Source organism: Ahaetulla prasina, chromosome 1 (genome assembly GCF_028640845.1).
Source record: "Ahaetulla prasina isolate Xishuangbanna chromosome 1, ASM2864084v1, whole genome shotgun sequence".
Classification (NCBI taxonomy): Eukaryota; Metazoa; Chordata; class Lepidosauria; order Squamata; family Colubridae; genus Ahaetulla; species Ahaetulla prasina.
Window position 1 is genome coordinate 91,873,639 of NC_080539.1, and position 21,826 is coordinate 91,895,464.

General features: G+C 38.1%; 2 protein-coding genes across 2 annotated transcripts in view; both read right to left on the reverse strand.

The window, feature by feature from the left end:
• The window catches only part of LOC131190840 (solute carrier family 22 member 2-like), a 45,237-nt gene extending 40,261 nt beyond the window's left edge, over positions 1 to 4,976 (reverse strand). The window contains exons 1-2 of the mRNA XM_058168281.1: positions 4,195 to 4,976; positions 1,229 to 1,332 (exon numbers count right to left, since the gene is read on the reverse strand). Of these exons, the coding sequence (XP_058024264.1) occupies positions 1,229 to 1,332; positions 4,195 to 4,608 (518 nt within the window). The 5' untranslated portion in view covers positions 4,609 to 4,976. The remainder of the gene's footprint in view (positions 1 to 1,228; positions 1,333 to 4,194) is intronic.
• Positions 4,977 to 20,019: 15,043 nt separating this feature from the next.
• The window catches only part of IGF2R (insulin like growth factor 2 receptor), a 96,901-nt gene continuing 95,094 nt past the window's right edge, over positions 20,020 to 21,826 (reverse strand). The window contains exon 48 of the mRNA XM_058168333.1: positions 20,020 to 21,779. Coding sequence (XP_058024316.1) covers positions 21,363 to 21,779 — 417 coding nt within the window. The 3' untranslated portion in view covers positions 20,020 to 21,362. The remainder of the gene's footprint in view (positions 21,780 to 21,826) is intronic.

A 21,826-nucleotide genomic window follows, 5' to 3' on the forward strand; every position in this document is an offset into this window, starting at 1 on the left:
TATTAAATAGGCAAGGATACTTATCTAACCTCCTGTGCATTTTATGTATTCTCACAAATGCTTTTTTTAAATCATATATCGCATGTAGTTGCATTCATCAATCAAACTTCAAGTCCATAATCTCACAAAAATTCCATACTAGTAGGTCTTGAGTGACAGCAGTTCATTTAGTGACTGTTCAAAGTTACAATAATACTGAAAAAAGTGATTTATGACCATTTTTCTTACAATCACTGTGGCATCCCTGTGGTCATATGATTAAAAGTCAGATGTTTGGCAACTGAGTCATATTTTTATGGCGATGGAGGTGCCTTGGGGTCATGCGAACACCTTCTGTGACCTTCTGACAGTCAATGCCAGGTTCACTTAACAATCGTGTTATTAACTTAACAATTGCAGTGATTCACTTAACAACTGTGGCAAGAAAGGTCATAAAATGGGGCAGCACTCAGTTCATAAATGTTTTACTTAGCAACAGAAATGTTGGGCCCAATTGTGGGCAGGAGCCAAGGTCTACCTGTATTATTTATTCATTTTACCATCGGCTTTCTCTAAATTGGCTCACTTTCTTGATCATATTCAGACACTTCTCAGTAATCTGTCGAAGAGCAGAAATCCTTTCGTAGAATTTCTGCCTAGGATACAGCCATGCTGTGTTTCCTACATTTCCCTGATTGTCACTCTTGTATCCTTATGTCAGAATGCTGCCGTGCACCATTTCCAAGCCTTCATCATACAAATCCTTCTGTAGTTTTGGCTTTCATGCTTTTTACTTTTCCGTTATTTTTAGGAGTAACATTTTTCAAACCAGTAGAAATAGATGCAGGAATAAGTGCACAAATACACCATCAGCTAACCACATCCATATTTCAATATTACTTTGATGTATGATTTTTTTTTTGCAGCCTTCCCGGCTTTCGGCATTCTCACAGCTTTTATAATTTTCCATAAAGTTTTTTCTTAGTCAAAAATATTCTCACATTTGTTTCAACTTGATTCTTTGACATAATCACTATTATTCTGGAACCAATCTCTAAAATATTCCTTTCAGTATTGTCTCACTTCAGTTGCATCCCAAATAAACTTGTCACTTATTTTTAATTCTATCTACTATAGTGGAGGCAGTTTAGTTTTCTTCACCCACTTTCAGAACAGATTTTTTCATTTCACCAATTTTTACTTTCTGTTATTCATATTTAGTTTTAACAAAATTGAATGATGTACCGACCTGTCCGCTATGTAGCCAGCGAATATAGATCCAACCAGAAACCCACCATTCACAGCCGACTGAAACACATCTAGTTTCCAGGAATCTCCACAAACCAAATTAAACTGAGAAGACAAAGAAACAGAAGTAAAATTAGTTCTAATCATTAATACGGTTAAGAGCTGTTCACAGAGAAATCTACAAGGAAAGTGGAAACAGATAAAACCAAAATAAACCAGATTCGTCCCCACAAACCTCCTTGCCAACTGCTTTGCTCCAAATTTAGGAAAACAACTTCTCCAAAATGTTGTTAATTTTGGTTGTATACCGCTAAATTATTGTTGAATAGTTTTCTGCTGGAATTCAAGCAATTAGGGAAGACCCAAGGAAGATACTGTTTGGCAAAATGTATGTATAGATGTATGTATGTATGCATTAATTAATTAATTTGTTGTTTTTTATCTCATTTTATTCTGCCAGAAACATATGACTCCTCATGGTATGACTTCTCCTCAAGAGCTGTGGTGACACAGTGGTTATATTGCCATACGGCAGGTTAACTTTGCCCACAGCCAGGAGTTTGATCCTGACCAGTTCAAGATTGACTCAGCCTTCCAGCCTTCCTAGGTTGATAAAATGAGGACCCAGATTATTGGGGGCAATATGCTGACTCTGTAAATCGCTTAGAGAGGGCTGTAAAGCACTGTGAAGCGGTACATAAGTCGAAGTACTATTGCTATTGCTATTGCTATTGCTATTGCAAAATTTCACTCTACAAAGGAAACAAAAAATACTGATGTAAGCCTTGGGAAGACCTCACATGGCCAGCAGCTGCCTTGTGAAAGGCCAGACCAGACATGCTTTGCCAACTGGGTGAAGAAGATGGCAAGGTCAGTTGGGGGCAGCAGGAATGGCAGAACGAGGCAATCAAAAGGGCAAAGATGGGGAGAGGTGGACATTTGAGAGAAATTGAAGTGGAAGTGAGTGCATCAGGGCAGGAGGAGCAAATCACCTAATGATGGCATGGTTCTGGTCTAACAACTGCGATGGACACTACCAGAAATGCTGTCACTGCATGGTGCAGTGCAGTCACCTGAGGTTTCACTTAATACCTGCTTTGTTTAGTGACAGAAATTGGGACTGTCAGGGAAGAGTTTGCCGAAATGATATCTGGGAGCCCTAATCAACGGTGGGTTGCCGACTGATTGTTCTGCAGAAAGGTTAGGCAAGACAAACAGTGCAGAACTAAACTGTAGCAAGCCAAGGCCCTCCACTCTTATCTTCTCCAGAGGAGCAGTCACAGTCTAGGAAATAACTACCACAAGTTCAGAAAACATGTCAGAAGGATTTCAAAATGAGGAAATGACAATTCAGCATTTTTAAAATGACAAGTCCGTTTCTTCATAACTATATAGGATATGGACATCTTCCACAGTGTTGAGGCTTGACTATATAACATGCATATATGTAGTCAACGAAACAGACGCATTATGGCTGTCTTCAATCCAGTTACCTATCCTGTGGATCCTTTAATGTCATACCCAACAAATGCTTTCTCTTCTTTGATTACCCTCCCCTTATGGGTTAGGAGTTTTCAGACAACTATCAGAATAGACAAGACATGTGTTATAATGGTATTAGTGAAGACATTGAGGATGGCAACAGACATGAAAAAAATATCTAAACTAATTCCAACCTTGAATTCAGTGAATGACTCCAGTGAAGAGATTACAAGTAATTTAAAAGCAATCAAACAAAAATTGAAGGAATATATTGAGGATTACAGTAGAGATATCAACATGCAAGATGCCTGGAAAGTTATTCCCTAGTTACAAAAACCTTGAGGACTAGAAGATGAAGTTAGATCAGCATTCTGGTCATTATCAGGGCCTCTGGTGGCTCAGACTGGTAAGACAGTCTGTTATTAACAGCAGCTGCTTGCAATTACTGCAGGTTCAAGTCCCACCAGGCCCTCATCCTTTATAAGGTAGGTAAAATGAGGACCCAGATTGTTGGGGGCAATAAGTTGACTTTGTATATAATATACAAATGGATGAAGACTATTGCTTAACATAGTGTAAGCCACCCTGAGTCTTCGGAGAAGGGCGGGATATAAATGCAAAAAAAAAATTTATCAGTTTGGAAGGCTATAGGAAGAGATGGAATACCCACTGAAATATAGCAAGCAAAAGAAGAAAAGTTCTAATCAAGCTATGCCAGCAAATCTGGAGAAAATTGTGGTCAACAGACTGAAAGAAATCAATATATAGTCCAATAAAAAAATCAAATATACAAGCTGTCATATAAAATACTTAATTTCACATGCTAGCAAATAATGCTTGGGACAGTGGTGAAATCCAATTTTTTACTACTGGTTCTGTGGGCATGGCTTGGTGGGCATGGCTTGGTGGGCATGGCAGGGGAAGGATACTGCAAAATCTCCATTCCCACCCCACTCCTGGGGGAAGGATATTGCAAAATCTCCATTCCCACCCTACTCTGGGGTCAGCCAGAAGTGGTATTTGCCGATTCTCCAAACTGCCCAAAATTTCTGTTACGGGTTCTCCAGAACCTGCTGGATTTCACTCCTGGCTTGGGATCATCCAACACAACTTTAAAGCTTCTTAAGGCCATTCACTTCCTCTCAGCCTTAAGAATCAAGCAATAATAAAGCATTTCCAAATCTTGTCAACAAAATTGTAGGTATTAGTCCAGGCAGTCACCAAGAGTAAACATTGAGTCAAAGGCACATGTACAAATGCACATACACAAACATGGAGAGAGAGATAAATCAGTTTAGATTACATTTTATAATGTTTACAAAGCCTAAACCCCTGAGCATGCATAGTCTAGAATTCTCTGTAGTAGCCATGGGAGAAATGCATTTATCTTCTTGCTGAATAAATCCAAGTGGGAAAACATGACACATGGCATATATTTTTAAAACAAAATCTTATATTAGATTTGAAACAACTGCAAGACCTTACCTCAGTCACAATGGACATGACTGAAGCATCATAAACCCAGCCATCTTGACAAGTGGTCACAAGGAGGCTCCTGTTCTCCAGACTGGTGAAGTCTTCCAGGGGATTTGTACAGCTCAGCCCACTTTCATTCCAGTTGATGTTGTATCTCATGCATTGAGGGGTGAAAGTATCCTCTTTGGATGTCCCTTTTGGAACGGTGTGATTCAGTTCGTCTTCAAGAGTCCAGCCACACCGGCTGCTTAATTCAGTAACTCCTGGAGTCCGACAACGGTGCTCTGGTATAAACCCTAGGAAAACAACTCCTACATAGACTGGGGCGAAGACAACTGAGAGAAAGCAAACGAGAAAAAAGACCCTTTTCTGGAAGAAGTCAAATTCCCCAATGTGTTCCAAAAGATCATCAAAGTCAGGCATTTTGGATGAAGGCTGAGTCAATTGCAATCCAGTATTTAATTGTACTGAGAAGAGGTGTGCTTATACAACAAGGCATTTAGCCTCAAGATAATGAGTTAATTTATGAATGATTAAGCCATCCATTGCAATTTTTATAGATGTTTCACCAGAGGGAAGATCATCTCAGTAAGCTTCAAATATCTTTAGTGGCTTGTTTGACTTATTTAGCAGACAACCAGGTTTGACAATAAACTTCTATGAAGTATTCCAGAAATCATGATTTCTCTGGCTTGTTGTGGGTGAAAAATCAACCGGAACCAAATGAACAATCTGAATTTATTCATCAAGGCAAATATCAGTGTAAACACCTTTTACAATCAACAAACCTCTGGTGGAGAATAAAGTTTCTTTCTCCTGCTTCCCTAGAATATTTGTCCAGCGTTGGACACTCTTGAATAATCACGTACTCTGCATTCCATAGTACATTTCTTCAAATGCTGTCCCTAATTTACCCTGTAATGAATATTCTAGGAAAAACCCATCATGCGAAAGACTGGCAATCTGGCGAGAGGTGCAAGGATTCTGTTACAATTTGACTTTCAGAGCTATTCAACAGAGCTATCAGCTACTTATTAATACTCTAGATAAGTACAATTTTACAGTAATGCTTCCATTATTATTTTTTAAAAGCCCAAACAACATATACACAAATCACATACATACTGTATAATATGGACATTGTGTGATTGTGTATCTGTGTATGCATACACAGATTTCCTAATAAGGAAGTATGTTTGGAATCCTAATTGATTCAGGGATCTTCTAACTTCTGAACTACCTAAGTCAATAAAGACATGATGAATCTCCATTGCTTAATTTCCAACATTTTTATTTAGCACATGCTAACAAATCTAAGTAATACCATTTGACTTTCTACAATCAGAATCTTACTACCACAGCAGACCATATTAATACTTTTTCCTAAAACATATCTTCATTTTTCATTAATTATCGCATAATTTAGCATACCTCTAAAAATACTCTCCTATTTCATTTATTCATACATATATTTCAAAACAATGTTTTCCCATTTAATAGCAGCTTAATATAATTTCAGGCATACTAATTAAACAGAAATATTTAAATTATTTTTAAAACGAGTATATAACTTAATAGTTTTTCCTTACCCGATTTTCATTTAAATCCAGTTGTGGCCATGAATAATCACTATTGCAACTTTTTCACCCTTTATAAACATTTTTCAAATCTAGCAGTCAATTTTGTGCTATTTTTCATGTGGATAATATCCAGATTGGCATATTTGTTTCTTTGACACTAATTCCACAAAATGCACCATTTGTTTGTTTATTGCATTTGCATCCTGTCATATCTGCCAAGATCTCCAGTCATTTACAACTAAAATCCAGTGAAGTACATTGTAAGCCGCCCTGAGTCTTCGGAGAAGGGCGGGGTATAAATGTAAACAAAAAAAAAACAAAAAAAGTAAACAGTAAGTAAAGCAAAAGTAAATAATAATAATAATCATGAATTGTACAGTGCCTTCATTAGATGGCATATATCAGCTCATTCAGAGAGTTTAGGGGAGTTGAACTGGTAGCTAAGAGCCCTGGGAAAGGAGACGGCTTCCATTTATATCTTTTAAAATAGGGGTCTCCAACCTTGGCAACTTGAAGATTTGTGGACTTCAACTCCACAAGTCTTCAAGTTGCCAAGGTTGGAGACCCCTGCTTTAAAACATTCTCCCAAATTCTGAAAAACAGTCCCAATTCATGCTTTTGAAATTTACTGGCAAAATTGCTACATTTTGGTAGCGTCATTTGGGGGATTTTGGAAAAAAAAAAGATTGGGGGATGTTTTAGGTGCAGAAATGGAAAAGGATTGCTTCCTGACCTCATTTTATTTTTTCTTTTTGGAAACGAAATCAGCTATTTTGCCATAATTTTCACATTTCAGGGTATTGGGGACTGCACATGGTTGTACACCCCTCATTCAACCTATTAATTTTCACTTTATTCCAAGAAATATCTTATTTTTAAAAAATCAATTGTTTACCATCTAAGTTTTCCCCCCCATCATGAATGGTTGATAGGACTGTTAATAGAATATCATTGGAAGTGACATCCCTTGAAAGACTGCAATCCTGTGTCCCCATAGCTGCCTTGCCTTTAACACAAAGATACTCAGTTCTTTTAACCAATCTTCATAGGGTTTTGTTTCCAAGATCTTCACCCCTTTCATCATTCTTCTTTAGGCTGTTACGTTGCTTTTTCACTTTATAAAGTAAGAAAAAACATAACCTCTCGTGTCCCACCTCCAATTAAAGCTGGCAAGTGTATTTTTTCAGCCTTTTTTTCTTAATAGCAAAACTCCAAGTAAAAATGCAGCAATTACTGATCAGATATCATTTGCTATCCACTTTGAAATATAGTTCTGTTTCAAATAAATTTATTTATTTATAATAATAATACAAGAGCACACAACAGATACAAACTCATAGTAAACCGTTCCAAACTAGACTGCTGAAAATATGACTTCAGTAACAGAGTTGTCAATGCCTGGAATGCACTACCTGACTCTGTGGTTTCTTCCCCAAATCCCCAAAACTTTTACCTTAGACATTTTACTATAGACCTCACCCCATTCCTAAGAGGTCTGCAAGGGGCATGCATAAGCACACCAGCGTGCCCACTGTCCCTGTCCTAATGTTTTCTTTTATTCGTATCCTTTACATGTATTTATAATTATGTTTACACTTGTATCTGTCATAAAATACATGCTTGATGAAATAAAAAAATAAAAATAAATTAAATAAATTAAATTGCAATATTATACATATAAACCTCAAACTGATCACATGTAACACATTTATTGGAACTGTTGTATAAAATGTATAATAAAATGTATGCAAATATACACATCTGTGAGAAGCAGTTTTATATATATAATTTTGTTGTAATTGTATTTATTTTTTCCCTTTTTCCTTTTATTATTCTTTTCTCTTTATTATTTAGTAGTAATCATAATTTAACTTGCAAGTTAAATTTTATTTAAAACTTTATATCCTTACATTCAAAATTTCTTAGATGTAGAAAAATAACTTTTAATAAAACAGACTTGGTTAGTTAAATCTACCTTGAATCAATAAGATAATTGACAATCTTTTGCTTTTTTTTTAGTGGAAAAACAAGGTTAGGGAAAGGGAGAAAGAAAGATTTCTGACCTCCTGTTGGATACTTACCTGTTTGAGTAGTTTCTGATGTTCGATGGTATCAATTCCTTTCTTAAAGTATAGGTGATTTTTCGCCCCTTCCACTTACTTTACACAGATATTTCTGCAACTAAACTGAAGCAATAATTTGAATTGCTTCCATTAGAAAATGGATGGCCGTAGATTTAAATCTACAGTATTTACTTCTCAACTAAGTTCTACTGTTTGGCTGAGTCAGGGAGAATTGCAGGGTCAAGGTATGAAGAGAGCTGCAATCCGGCCTGTTTGTTCATGTGTGGGGGTATGAGTGCTTATGTTCCAGAGAAGAGAGAAAGAGGGACCCTTTTTTTAAGTGATCTGGAAGGTTCATCAAGCAGCAGAGATTCCTACTGGTTAAGGCGGAGGGACGATATATATTTTTGCCAATTTCACAGTCTCTGCAGCAGTTCCTCCCATGCTGGGTCAGAGAGTCTGTCATAACCCTGGAGTACATTTGTAAGAGACCCAGAGAGAATGAAAAAGGTAAATTGAGAAAATCATCTTCCTCCCAATCTGCAGGTAGGAAAATTTCATGTTTATCATTGTTGTTGCTGTCTTTTGGACACACTTAGTTCCATCAATGTCCTTCCTAAAATTCAACTCCCCAGAATTGAATGCCATATTTTAGACATTGGCTGACCAACACAAAATAGAAAGCAGCTATTACCTCTCTTCATTTTGATCCTGTGCTTATGATGTTGCAACTTAGAATTGCATCTTTCAAACAAGTATTATAGTTAACTCGTATTCAGCTTGCAAGTTATTAAAATTCCCAGAACCATTATTCATGTACTGCTGTCTATTATTGTTTTCTCCACTTCTGCCATCTAATTGTTCTTTCACACATGCATTTGTCCCTCTTGAAATGCAGCTTTTTTTTGCCCATTGTATGAGCTTGTCAAGGTCCTGCTGAATCTTGATAGTATTCTCTGTTGCTTGCCATGCTACTTTGGTGTCATCTGCAAATTTGATAATCATGTTTTCTAACCCTCATCCAAATTATTTATGAATATGATCAGACCCTAGAATGGAACTGGACCGGAATTCAATTCAATTCTTACTTCTGAAGTTGAGTCATTGATGTACTAGGATGATTGTTCAAGTAGCTTTATACTCAACTAATAGCAATTTAGAGTCAATTTAGTCCAAAGGTTATGGCACCATGCTAGAAATCAGAAGCCTATGATTTCTGGTTCTGCCTTGGACACAATGTTGGCTGGATGACTTTGGGCCAGTCACTCTTTCTCAGCTCTAAGAAGGAAACTATGGCAAGCCACTTCTGAAATCTTGTCAACAAAACTGCAGGAACTGGTCCAGGCAGTTGCCAGGAGTAAACACTGACTTGAACACACACATACACAAACACAATGATAGCATTACCCAGTCCACATTTTACTCTTATCTATCAGGGTTTCATGGAAAAATGGCAAATGCACTTTGGCCACCGTATTCTGTTGGTCAGCAAAACTGGACAATCTGTTGGAAAAGAGGTCAGGTTATTTTGAGTGGAATATTTAGTTGGATTATCAGGTTCACCACAGAAATTCATTAAAGGCCTTTGACACCATTGCAAGTACCTTCTATTCTAAAAACTGTGTTTTAAAATTGATAACTACTAAAAATGCAATGTAGTACAACGTAAATATAAACTGAAGACCAGTAAATAGCAGATTGGCTCATATAGCCATCAGATTCACAAACAATTAGTGTTTGTCAGTGTGTATGAGAGTTCATGACTGGGAAGACATGGTAACAAGGTCACCCAATGAATAGGCATAGCAACTAGGTCGGCCAATGGGGTCTGTTCTGCTGAATTGAAACTGAAACTGGAAGGAGCCTGGGCGTGGCTCTGTATTAAGTTCTGAGCTCTGAAGCGGCAAACTAGTCTGCTGTATTCTGCTTGTGTTTTACTTGTAACTGCTAAGTTGAAAGAATCTGCTATTGATATTGCACATTTATCTTCAAGTGTTATATTGTATATAAAGAGAAGTTAATGAATCCTGCTGAATCAGTTACTCTGTGTGTGCTTTCTGGATGTTTGATATCTGCAACAAACTCTAACAGTGTTGTCTTTCATTTATCATTGTTCTTTTGCCATCTAGCCATACCCATAATTTTAGATTGCAGTCTACACTTCTGAGGGTTATCTATTAACTCTATTTCCAATATTTGTGCCTATTGCATCCAAATATTTAAAGCTATACATTATTTGCTAATTTTATATTTGGGTGAATGTATGACCTTCTTAATGTTACTGACTCTAATCTTTCGTCAATTTTTCCTTTCTTTTCAGTAAAAATAAAAAAAGATGGAAGAAAAAACAGTAAGATATGAGGTTATATGTAGACATTGACATCATCGAGATCTCCCATAAAATTAGGTGAGTAAGGAATCATTATTGCACAAAAAAATTCTCCATACTAATAATTTATAGCATCACCCAACCATGCTTATAATGATATAACTCATAATAGACCCATAGAATGTAACAATTATATGGGACCTTAGTGATCTAAACCAGTGGTCACCAACTGGTAGTCCATGGACCACTGTTGATCCGTGAGAAAATTTTGGTGGTCCACAGAAAAATTATTTGCATTTTTAATATCACACTAGATCAGGGGTCTTCAAACTACGGCCCCTGGGCTGGATACGTGCAATGGATATTTGTGTTGCTACAGAGAGTCTCTCCCTTCGGGAGGCCTTTTTGTGCGTGTTGGAGAAATTCTGACTTGGGGTCTGCTTCAGCTTCCTGGTTTGGGGTTTTGGGCGAAGGCTGGAGGGAAGTGCCACCAGTGGCAAAGAGCCAGAGGGCCTTGTTCCAGTGGGATTGCATCATGGCCTGGAACTGGCTGACTATCTCAGCCTGCTGAGCCTCCAGGTGCTGGTACCTGGCCTTACACTCCCACAGGTCTTCCCTCTGCTTGGAAAGCTTATGCTCGTAATCCTCAGTGAGGTGCTTCTACTGAGCCTCCTTCTTGGTCAGATCCAGGGGTGAAATGCTCCCAGTTCGGACCGGCTTGCCCGATCCGGCAGTGATGGCAGCAGGTGGTTCGGAGAACTGATAGCAAAAATCCCTAACCCCGCCCCCTGCCTCTGCTGAGCCGCACCATCATCAGAGGGTTTTTTTTTACTTTTAAAAGCAGCTTTTTTTTCAGCCGAAAACATGCTTTTAAAAGTAAAAAAAAAAAAGCGTTTGATGATCCCGCGGCTCAGCTGAGATCATCAGAACCCTTTAAACTCTTTTTTTTAACGACCTCTTCAGCCGAAGAGGTTGTAAAAAAGGGTTTTAAAAGGCTCCTCTGACGATCCCAGCTGAGTTCCTCATCACCAGAATCTTAAAAAACATGTTTTCTACAAGCTCTTCAGCTGAAGAGCTTGTAGAAAACCTCCTTTTAAGAGGTTCTGGGCTGCGATAAGGCTCTTACCTAATTAACTGCTCCTTTTGGGCTGGGAAAGCCATGCTTTACATCAGTTGCATCAGCTAGCAACTGAATCTGTCTGCCTGAAATCCATCTCCTCAGTCAGCAACTGAATCTACCTGCTTTGCTGACTGAGGAACTCTGGGAATTGAAGTCCACAAACCTTAATGTTACTAAGGTTGGAGACCCCTGATCTAAAAAATATAAATAAAATAAAATAATAAAATAAAGTATTTGTGCAGCTTTCTGAGATTTGGTATGTTTCTGTAGTGTTTCACTCTAACTATACAAACACACAAAATCTCACAAAGCTGTATGTGGCATTTTGTGTGTGTGTGAGAGAGAGTCAGTTGTGTTGTGTTGTGTGTGTGTAAAGTGTGAGTTGGTTTTTGAGCTTTTTGTGGCTGTGTGAGGTTCCTGCTTGTTGCAGGATCCATTTTGGGTTAAGTGCAGCTGCTTTTACATTTTGTGTGTGTGTGAGAGAGAGTCAGTTGTGTTGTGTTGTGTGTGTGTAAAGTGTGAGTTGGTTTTTGAGCTTTTTGTGGCTGTGTGAGGTTCCTGCTTGTTGCAGGATCCATTTTGGGTTAAGTGCAGCTACTTTTACATTGTGTGTGAGTCAGTTGTGTTGTGTTGTGTGTGTGTAAAGTGTGAAAGTTGGTTTTTGAGCTTTTTGTGGCTGTGTGAGGTTCCTGTTTGTTGCAGGGGCCATTTTGGATGAAGTGCAGCTGCTTTTACATTGTGTGAGTCAGTTGTGTTGTGTTGTGTTGTGTTGTGTTGTGTAAAGTGTGAAAGTTGGTTTTTGGTACCTCTTATTGTTTTGTATACTTTATTATTTTTATTATTTATTGTTATTGGCCACACCCACTCAGTCATCTGACCACCAAGCCACGCCCACCAACTAAGCCACGCCCACAGAACTGGTAGGGAAAATTTTTAGATTTCACCCCTGGTCAGATCCAATTTGAACTGAGCCAATTGTTTTGATAACTCTTTCTCATGGTGGCTGCTTAGCTCCAACAACTGCTTCCTGTTGGGGCCCTAAGGAGCCTGAGCTGGCAGGAGAAGAGTGGCTGGGAGAGGAGGGGTGAGTAGAGGCCGTAGAGGTGCCCCTCAATGTGAGTGGCATCGAGTTGACCGTGTCCACCCAGTCACATGACCACCTAGCCACGCCCACCCAGCTGGTCATTAGGCAGAACATATTAGTGGTCCGCGGGATTTAAAATTATGAATGTAGTGGTCCCTGAGGTCCGAAAGGTTGGTGACCCCTGATCTAAACAAATGTAGGAATTCACTATTGTATAACCACAGTTACCTTATAAATATGGGTACAGGGATGTTCTACAGTAGCAAATCTTTTATCTTATGGCCTGGCAACCTCAGAAGTCTCCAATGTACTAATAACACTGACTTGCCACTTTTTAGATGATAACAGCCTCCTGTTTCTACTTTCCACAATAAAGCAAATATCAGAATAGAGTTGGAAGGGACCTTGGAGGTCTTCTAGTCCAGCCCCCTGCTCAAGCAGGACATCCTATACCATTTCAGACAACTGACTGTCCAGTCTCTTCTTTAAAAAGTCCAATGATGAAGCACCCACATAGAGATTAATCATGAAGGGTTTTTCAAATGGGAATTTTTTCAAGGGTTTTTGCAAAGGAACGTGGAAAAGACATGGGGGAATATGTATCTCATAACATAGGCCCCAAAATAATCCCTGTTGAAAATTGACACTTACCTGCTATAGGGCCAGGCTACCTGCTTTTTCAGGTACCACTTTTTAAGTGGAAATTTATTCTCTGATTTTGGATAGATTATGTGCTCTCCCAATTTCTTAAGTGGCGGGTAAGCTGGAGAGCCAATGCTGACTATGCTAGGTTTTCTTTGGCTGGGAGAACTGCTTATGTTATGTTTTGCAATTGCAAGTTCCTGTTTTATTTGAGATCAGATGGGGACTGCAAGAGGGAACAGAGAGGAAGAAGCTCCGATTGCATAAGCTAAACACTACTCATCTGCCAGCAAATTTGGCCCTAAAAACGGCTTCTTTTACTGTCCTCAGAAGGCTAGTAGAGACTTTGCCTCCATCACACTATTCTTCTCTGACTAGAGCAGGGGTCTCCAACCTTGGCAACTTTAAGACTTGTGGACTTCAACTCCCAGAGTTCCTCAGCCAGCAAAGCTGGCTGAGGAACTCTGGGAGTTAATCTAATCTTAAAGTGCCAGAATGAGACCCTGAACTAAATATTGTTGTGACAATGAATTTTATGAGCCAGGGTCAGAATATCAGAATTAATGAAGAAGGCTTTTTAACACAGAAAATATTTTCATTTGCAAACAAATCCCTGCACAAACATTGTGCAAGGCACTTTATATGGAAATATGCGTTACACAACATCAGCCCAAAGGTGAGACGCTTCTTTATCATGATTGCCAAAAAATGCTGACATAGATTAGAGAATGAGGCTTAAAACAAATAGCGTAAGCTTTAAAGTAGACTTACCTGGTTTTTAAGTTTTTTTAAAAAGAAGAGACTCCACCCACTCCTCCCCAATATTTTGCTCAAAAGCACAAAGAAAAATATACAACCTTGCTCTGTGCCTGATATGGTTCCCTCCGTTTCTTGGTCATTGCTCCATCTCTGCATTTTTCACCCATTTCCGACAATCAAGAAGAGATCACAACCCATAAGGCATTGCCCATCTCTGCTGAGGGAGGATGCATCAGAACTGAGATACTGCAAAATCACATTTCTCAGGCATCCTCTGAAGGAGAAGAGCTGATCGAAGAGGTGGCTTGGCCTAGTAAAAATGCCTTTTAGCTTGCTAAAAAGAACTAGCCTGATGCAAAGAAGCACATTGATAGCCATACAGGTTATACAGTTTGATAAAGCAGAAGGGGAACACCTAGCAAGAGTTGTGAGAACACTTATGGACATTTTGTCTGCTATGATTAGATAAGAAAAAGATGGCTCTGGGTGCCAAGGGAAGGGTGCTGTTGCTATGGGACACCATTATCTGACCAAGCTCTGTAAATCGCTTATCCTTCCTTGCCCAATGAGCAGAACAGTGTATTTTCCCTCTGTGCAGTTACAATAAACTTGGCTGAAAGAAGTGATGGGGCCTCCACTCATTAAAAAGAGTAAGGGAGCTTGTTTTTCCTCTTCATCTCCTAATGAGAAATGAGAACTGGAAGGTACATTGCCAGAGTGCTGCGGTTAAAAATTAAACCATGATTATCAATTATTTTTGCAAGGAGGACACTGGGAAAGGGCAAGAACAATCTCTGTTGAATGTAACCTACTGGCATCTGCTACAGAGCTGCTTGGTCTTTCAAGCACCTCTTTTAAAGTAGAAATGTATTCACAGGTTTAAGAAAGATTGTACGCTGTCCGAATTTTGTAAGGGGTGGAGAGCCAAAGCTGGCTGTTTTAGGTTTTCTTTGGCTGGGAGAATTGCTTCTATTATGTTTTCCATTTGAAAGTTGTTGTTTTACTTGAGATCATATGGTGACGGCAAAGTGGGGGGTGGGAGAAAGACACTCACATTGGGTGAGCTGACTATTGTTCAGCTCCCAGCAGATTTGCCCCTATAGACCTCTTCTTACTGTTCTCAGAAGGCCATTAGAAGCTCCACCTCCCTCACTGAGAGCTCTTGTTCTCTATTTGTCTATTGTTGCAACAATGATTTTTTCCAAGCAAGGGTCTGCACTTATGCACTGAATCACCACTTCAGACAAGCAAGCATTCTAGATCATTGAGTACAAAGATACATTTAGAGTGTTATTAGTATCTCTATCATATCCCAGATTCCAGGTTCTTGGCAAGACTTTCAACAGTGCTATAAAGGGGATTTCCTCATGAAATGTTAAGAAGAAAATAACCGCAAATAAGGAAGCAATAACTGAAAATACAAATGCATGACAAAGGGAAGTACATAAAGGTTGACAATCCTGCTACAGAAACGAAGGACCTCTGATCCATGAAAATGCATGTAAAATTTAATAATTTTAGTCTTTAAGGTGCTGCAAGATTCATACTATGATAGAATCCTAACTGGGTCATTGAATCCAACCTACAATCTATTAATGAAATTACCTGATTTTTTTTAAAAAAAAGATTAACCTGGCAAAATTTGGGACTTGCAAATCCACACTGACTCCTTGTTAGAACCATATTGTTCAAGGTGCTTATTTTATCATATTTATATCCTGAGGAAATGCTTGAAGGACTCTTGGAGATTCATTGTTAAACAGTCCTCAGAGGTTCATGAAAAAACAAACCAATGAAAAACCTTGTTTATCTAAAGAAAGTTGGAATAAGAAATATCAGATGGTTGAATGCCAATAAAAATAAATTTTGAGACTTTTTATAACATACAATTTGTAAATGTGGTAAACAGCATATATTATATATCAAGTATGCTATATAATGGATCAGATTCCATTCATCAGTTATGGATAAAACCTCTTTTACTTGAATAGTACTTAAAATAATTCATTGTTCAAATGTGTAACATCAGATATTTTTGTTTTGCTTTTGATAAAAGTTATCACCTTTTGACAGAAGTTATCATCTTTACCCATAAACATTAAAAAACCTGGATAAATGCACACATAACCTGACACCCATCAACTGCCTTTTGTTTCATTGGGATCTCTTTTAACTCTGAGATTTTAGAAAAAAGATATTTAACCAGAGATCTGGATAAATGCCATCCAACTCTTAGTCTTTAATTTCTCCACTGCTTCCTGTTAGATGCTTTTATAAGATCAAACTATTTTTTTCCACAGGTGAATAATCAAGGAGCACAAATGACCAACAGAGTAACATTAGCTATTTCAGTCAGAGAAAACTCATCAGAAATACCTGGATAGTGGGATGTGTTAATTTTTGTATAGATAGATGTCTAGAAACTGATGGAGTTTGCCATGTTATGCATCTCAAATGGACAGCTAACATCAAAAACATCATTAAAAAAGGACAACAAAGAATGTTCTTTCTGCGCCAACTCAGTAAGCTCAAACTGCCCAAGGAGCTGCTGATCCAATTCTACAGAGGAATTATTGAGTCTGTCATTTGCACCTCTATAACTATTTGGTTCGGTTCTGCAACCCAACAAGAAAAACACAGACTTCAGAGGATAATTAGAACTGCAGAAAAAATAATTGCTACCAACTTGCCTTCCATTGAGGACCTGTATACTGCACGAATCAAGAAGAGGGCCGTGAAAATATTTGCAGATCCCTCGCATCCTGGACATAAACTGTTTCAACTCCTACCCTCAAAACGACGCTATAGAGCACTGCACACCAGAACAACTAGACACAAGAACAGTTTTTTCCCGAAGGCCATCACTCTGCTAAACAAATAATTCCCTCAACACTGTCAGACTATTTACTGAATCTGCACTACTATTAATCGTTTCATAGTTCCCATTGCCAATCTCTTTCCACTTATGACTGTATGACTATAACTTGTTGCTGGCAATCCTTATGATTTATATTGATATATTGATCATCAATTGTGTTGTAAATGTTGTACCTTGATGAACGTATCTTTTCTTTTATGTACACTGAGAGCATATGCACCAAGACAAATTCCTTGTGTGTCCAATCACACTTGGCCAATAAAAAATTCTATTCTATTCTATTCTATTCTATTCTATTTTGGATCCTATGAAGTTGTGACAAATAAGTAGATTCCTTTTTTTAGGAAATATTTCCTGTTGCATCTATAGGTCAATGCAGATGTAGTTAAATGTCCATAGAGGAGTATAGCAATAGTCTGAAAGAAGGAATGCAAGATCAGTTCCATAAAACTCAGTTTAACCCTGAGAGGGAGCATAGTGAGAGAAATCTAAGATTGCTCTATCTAGATTCTCTGTGGTGTAATGGAGTGGGAGTGATGAGATTCTTCAAAAATAAAATATAATTCCATGAGTTCTTGCAGAGTCTGTTTTCTGGTCTGATCTGCCTTGAAATGTGACCATATTCCTAATTCCAAACCTGGTACCTTTGTGTAAATTATTGTTGTTTGAAGCCAGCAGTCTTGACAGCATCACTGAGTATAGACATGTGCTGCAATTATTAAATCCTACTTTTGAATTTAGACTACAGTTGAATTCACCCATATTGTTTTGTCAGGTTGGTTAGAAAAGTTATGGATTCACTTCAAAAAGAAAAGCTTGGAACATATTTGACCATATCTCAAGTAATTGTGTTCTCTTTGCTGATGATGTCAAACTATTTAACACCACTGATAATACATCTATCATTCAAAAAGACCTTGATCATCTAACCTCTTGGTCTAAAACTTGGCAACTCCAAATCTCAAGCAGCAAATGCTCAGTCTTACATATAGGAAAAAAGAACCCAAACACTAAGTACATACTTGATGGACATTACCTTACAGATGACCCCCATCCCGTTAAAGACCTTGGAGTTTTCATGTCAAATGATCAAGTGCCAAAGCCCACTGCAAATACATAGCAAAAAAGGCTCTAAGAGTTGTAAACCTAATCTTGCGTAGCTTCTTTTCCAAAAACACTACACTACTAACCAGAGCATATAAAACATTTGCTAGACCAATTCTAGAATACAGCTCACCTGTTTGGAACCCTCACCATATCTCTGACATCAATACAATTGAACGTGTCCAGAAATATTTTACAATAAGAGTTCTCATTCCTCTGTAAACAACAAAATACCTTATCCCACTAATCCTAGGCTTAGAAAACTTGGAACTCTGTTGCCTTCAACAAGACCTAAGTTTAATTCATAGAATCATCTATTGTAATGTCCTTCCTGTCAAAGACTACTTCAGCTTTAATTGCAATAATACAAGAGCAACCAATAGATTTAAACTTAATGTCAACCGCTTTAATCTAGATTGCAGAAAATATGACTTCTGTAAAAGAATCATCAGTGTTTGGAATACTTTACCTGACTCTGTGGTCTCTTCCATAATCCTAAAAACTTTATCCTAAAACTTTCTACTATTGACCTCACCCCATTCCTAAGAGGACCATAAGGGGTGTGCATAAGCGCACAAAAGTGCCTACCGTTCCTGTCCTATTGTTTTTTCTTCTTCTTCCTATATATATATATATATATATATATATATATATATATATATGCTTATACCTCCTAATATTTACTCATATATATGTTTATATACTATATAACCTTTCTGTATGATACTTACATATATTGTTGTGACAAAATAAATAAAATAAATAAATAATAAATAAATAAAATAAACATGCAGGGGAACAAAAATAGCATCCATTTACAATTCCTTAAAAAGCAGCTAATTTCCCTTTGTCCATGGCTACAGAACAATCCCAGAAAAAGATACACAGGTAGTCCTTGATTTACGACCAGAATTGAGCCCCCGATTTCTGTTCATAAGTGATAACACTTGTTTTGTCCCATTTTATGACTTTTCTTGCCACAGTTGTTAAGTGAATCACTGCAGTTGATAAATTGGTAATCCGTTTGTTACTTGGCTTGCCCATTGACTTTGCTTGTCAGGTCGCAAAAGGTGATCACGTGATCTTCGGACATAGCAACCTTCATAAATATGAACCAGTTGCCACAGTTGATCATGTGACTATGGGGATGCTGCAAAGGTCATAACTGTGACCTTTTCAGTGTCATTGTAACTTCGAACGGTCACTAAATGAACTGTTGTAAATTGAGGACTATCTGCATGCTACTGTACATGCATACCCACAGGCCTCCCAAAGAAATTTCTGGCATTCAGTATCTAGTACTGCATGGTCCAATTGGTCAATCTGTAGTTCAGTGCATTGGATGAACCAAGCTTGTGTGATTAAGTTTACGGCTCGGTAGGTTGCATGAATGCAGTTAGGATGAGTAAACATAAAATAATGCGGTGCAACTATAACATACTCTAGAAAAAAATAGGTACGTTACAGAATAAAATGGTGATCAATTTGTCTTTCTTGAGGCTTCTACTTACTCAAGAACTGAAAAAAAGCTTACACGGTGGCACAGTGGTTAGAGTGCAGTATTGCAGGCTACTTCCGACTGCCGGCTGCCTGCAATTTGGCAATTCAAATCTCACCAGGCCCAAGGTTGACTCAGCCTTCCATCCTTCCGAGGTGGGTAAAATGAGGACCCAGATTATTGGGGGCAATAGGCTGACTCTGTAAACTGCTTAGAGAAGGCTGTAAAGCACTGTAAAGCGGTATATAAGTCTAAGTGCTATTGCTATTGCTGCAATGCATACCAGAAGCATGCTGTTTTTAACAACCCAACTCTGTATTAGACCTATAGTAACTCTAAGCAGTACTTATATTTAAAGGCAACTTTGCAATTTTAAATGTAAAAGTATAGAGTATTGCACGACAGTATGCAGACCTTCGAGTTTCCAGTTCAGTACTAGTTTCAGCAGCCCCTTATCATTGTAGTTCTGCCTTTGAAAGACTATTTTCTAAGATCTATCTTAGTGCCCTTCGTGTAACTGGAGAGGTCAGCATTTTCTTTACTTACTAAAATTTTATGCTGACCACCTCCCAACAAATCTGCCACATTGGTAGTTGAAATGAACTTTTTCATATCATCCCTCTTTCACCCATTTTAACATTATCACGGTTCATCATTACTTTGTAAATTATTTGCATTCTGCATTAAAGCCTTTGGAAAGGTTTGGCCCTAGCTTGTTTGAAAACCCAACATAATAGACACGCAAAGGCATGAAAAAACAAGTACTACACAGATTCCTACAGAAACATAATTTAATTTTTATTTATTGAAATTCTTTAAACACTTTGTTACATCAAATCCAGGTACCAAGTGGAAGCCAATCTTAAGTACTCCAACGCAAACAGTACAAGATAAGAGAGGAGGAATGAAGGAAGAGCCTCTGACCAGCCTAAATACTGGTGCACAGTTCTTAGAAACTCACATTGGCCCTGAGCCTCTTAAAAAGCACTAAGATGCTAAATACTGCAAGAAGAACTTGTTCCATCTTTCCCTTAAGGTTAATTGTTGCAGCATGTAACAATGATGGGAGTTCGGTGACGATATCCAGAGTTTTACCTTTCAAAGGAAATGCACCTAGTACCAAAACCTTAGTGTGCTCATGTTCTGCAAGCCCATGACATTAAAGCAGCGATCAAAATTTCGAGGGCAATAAAGCTAATACGCTAGTTTGATCTGGAATTAGTTGGCAATTTCCCAAGAAGGGGGAAAAAAACATTGTTTAAGCTTCTGACGAGAGACAGCATTCGGAAAAAGGTACATGTGTTTTTTCATCACAACAACAGTTGGAGAAAAAAAGCTACAAGCATTAGTATCTAACCTGAAAGGGTCTTTGGGAAAGGGCATACTCTTATTATTTTTTGCCCAGCTAATGTTGAAGGATAGCACTGGGTTGTTATACTAACAGTCTTGTAAACACTGATGAACGACATTATATGACTGGTACCAAAAAACAGACCTAACATGCAAAGGACAGCCACTGTTCAAGGCTAAAGCTATAGGATTTATGTCTTCCAGCTAAAACGTTTTTCAAATCAAATCAAATTATTTTAATTGAATAAGATTACAGAAATCAAATATACAGGCAAATTCAAGATACAGACCAGCTCCAAGATGTACACCAAAGAAACCCAACCTAATGAGATGGGTGAATCTACAGAAAATACCCTGCCTGCAGGAAGAACACTTTTATTTTTTCAGTGAACCTGAGTAGTGAGAGCAATAAATATAAAGTGTGTTAAAATGCAAGTCTCACAATGAAGCGGAAAGGACTTCATTTAGATTTGAGCCCATCATTGTAAAATATGATAAGAGTTTCTAAAACCTTCCCAAGGGATCTGTGTGAGTGTTCTAGCTAAGAATAATTACCTTTATTTCATTCATTGAATGCTAGAAACCCAGCCGTCACCAATCATTGTAAACAACTAGGACGGACCCTTTCTCCCCTTCCCTTGAAACAATCCCTTGCTAAAGGCATCTGCAACACAAGTCCTCGTTTTTGGTTGGAAGTGTTTTGCTGTCCCACCTTAATATATTTAATATACATATACACATAAGGAGTTTTCATTAGGCACAATTGCAAGTTAAACGTTCAACAAGTCCTCATCGCTATCATCATGGTATGATGCAATGTTCATGGAGTTCTGCATTTCTTCTTGACCAAAAGTGGCGCTGGTTTTGCTATTCTTCCTTCCATTAGGCAGAGCAGTTTTTCCACTGCCTGAAGGCTTATGAGCTTTGTTATGATAAGGCCTTCTAGTGCTGCTCAAGCCTCTTGAATCAACATCTCTTGCTGAATGAATCTTCACCTCTGGTATTGTCAATACTTCATCCTCACTGTCCATGTCATCCACCGGAAGGGACATGAGGGTATCTGACATGACTGCCTTTCGTGCTACGTGGCCATTTATGTGTGCTTCGTTTCCTGAACTGTGATTGGGTGTAGCGACTTCTTCCATGAGCCATTCTGTTTCATTCTCATTTACTTCTTCAGTATTTATCTGTTAAGTCCAAGGACAAGTAGTGAATGGTATTAAAAACATGATCA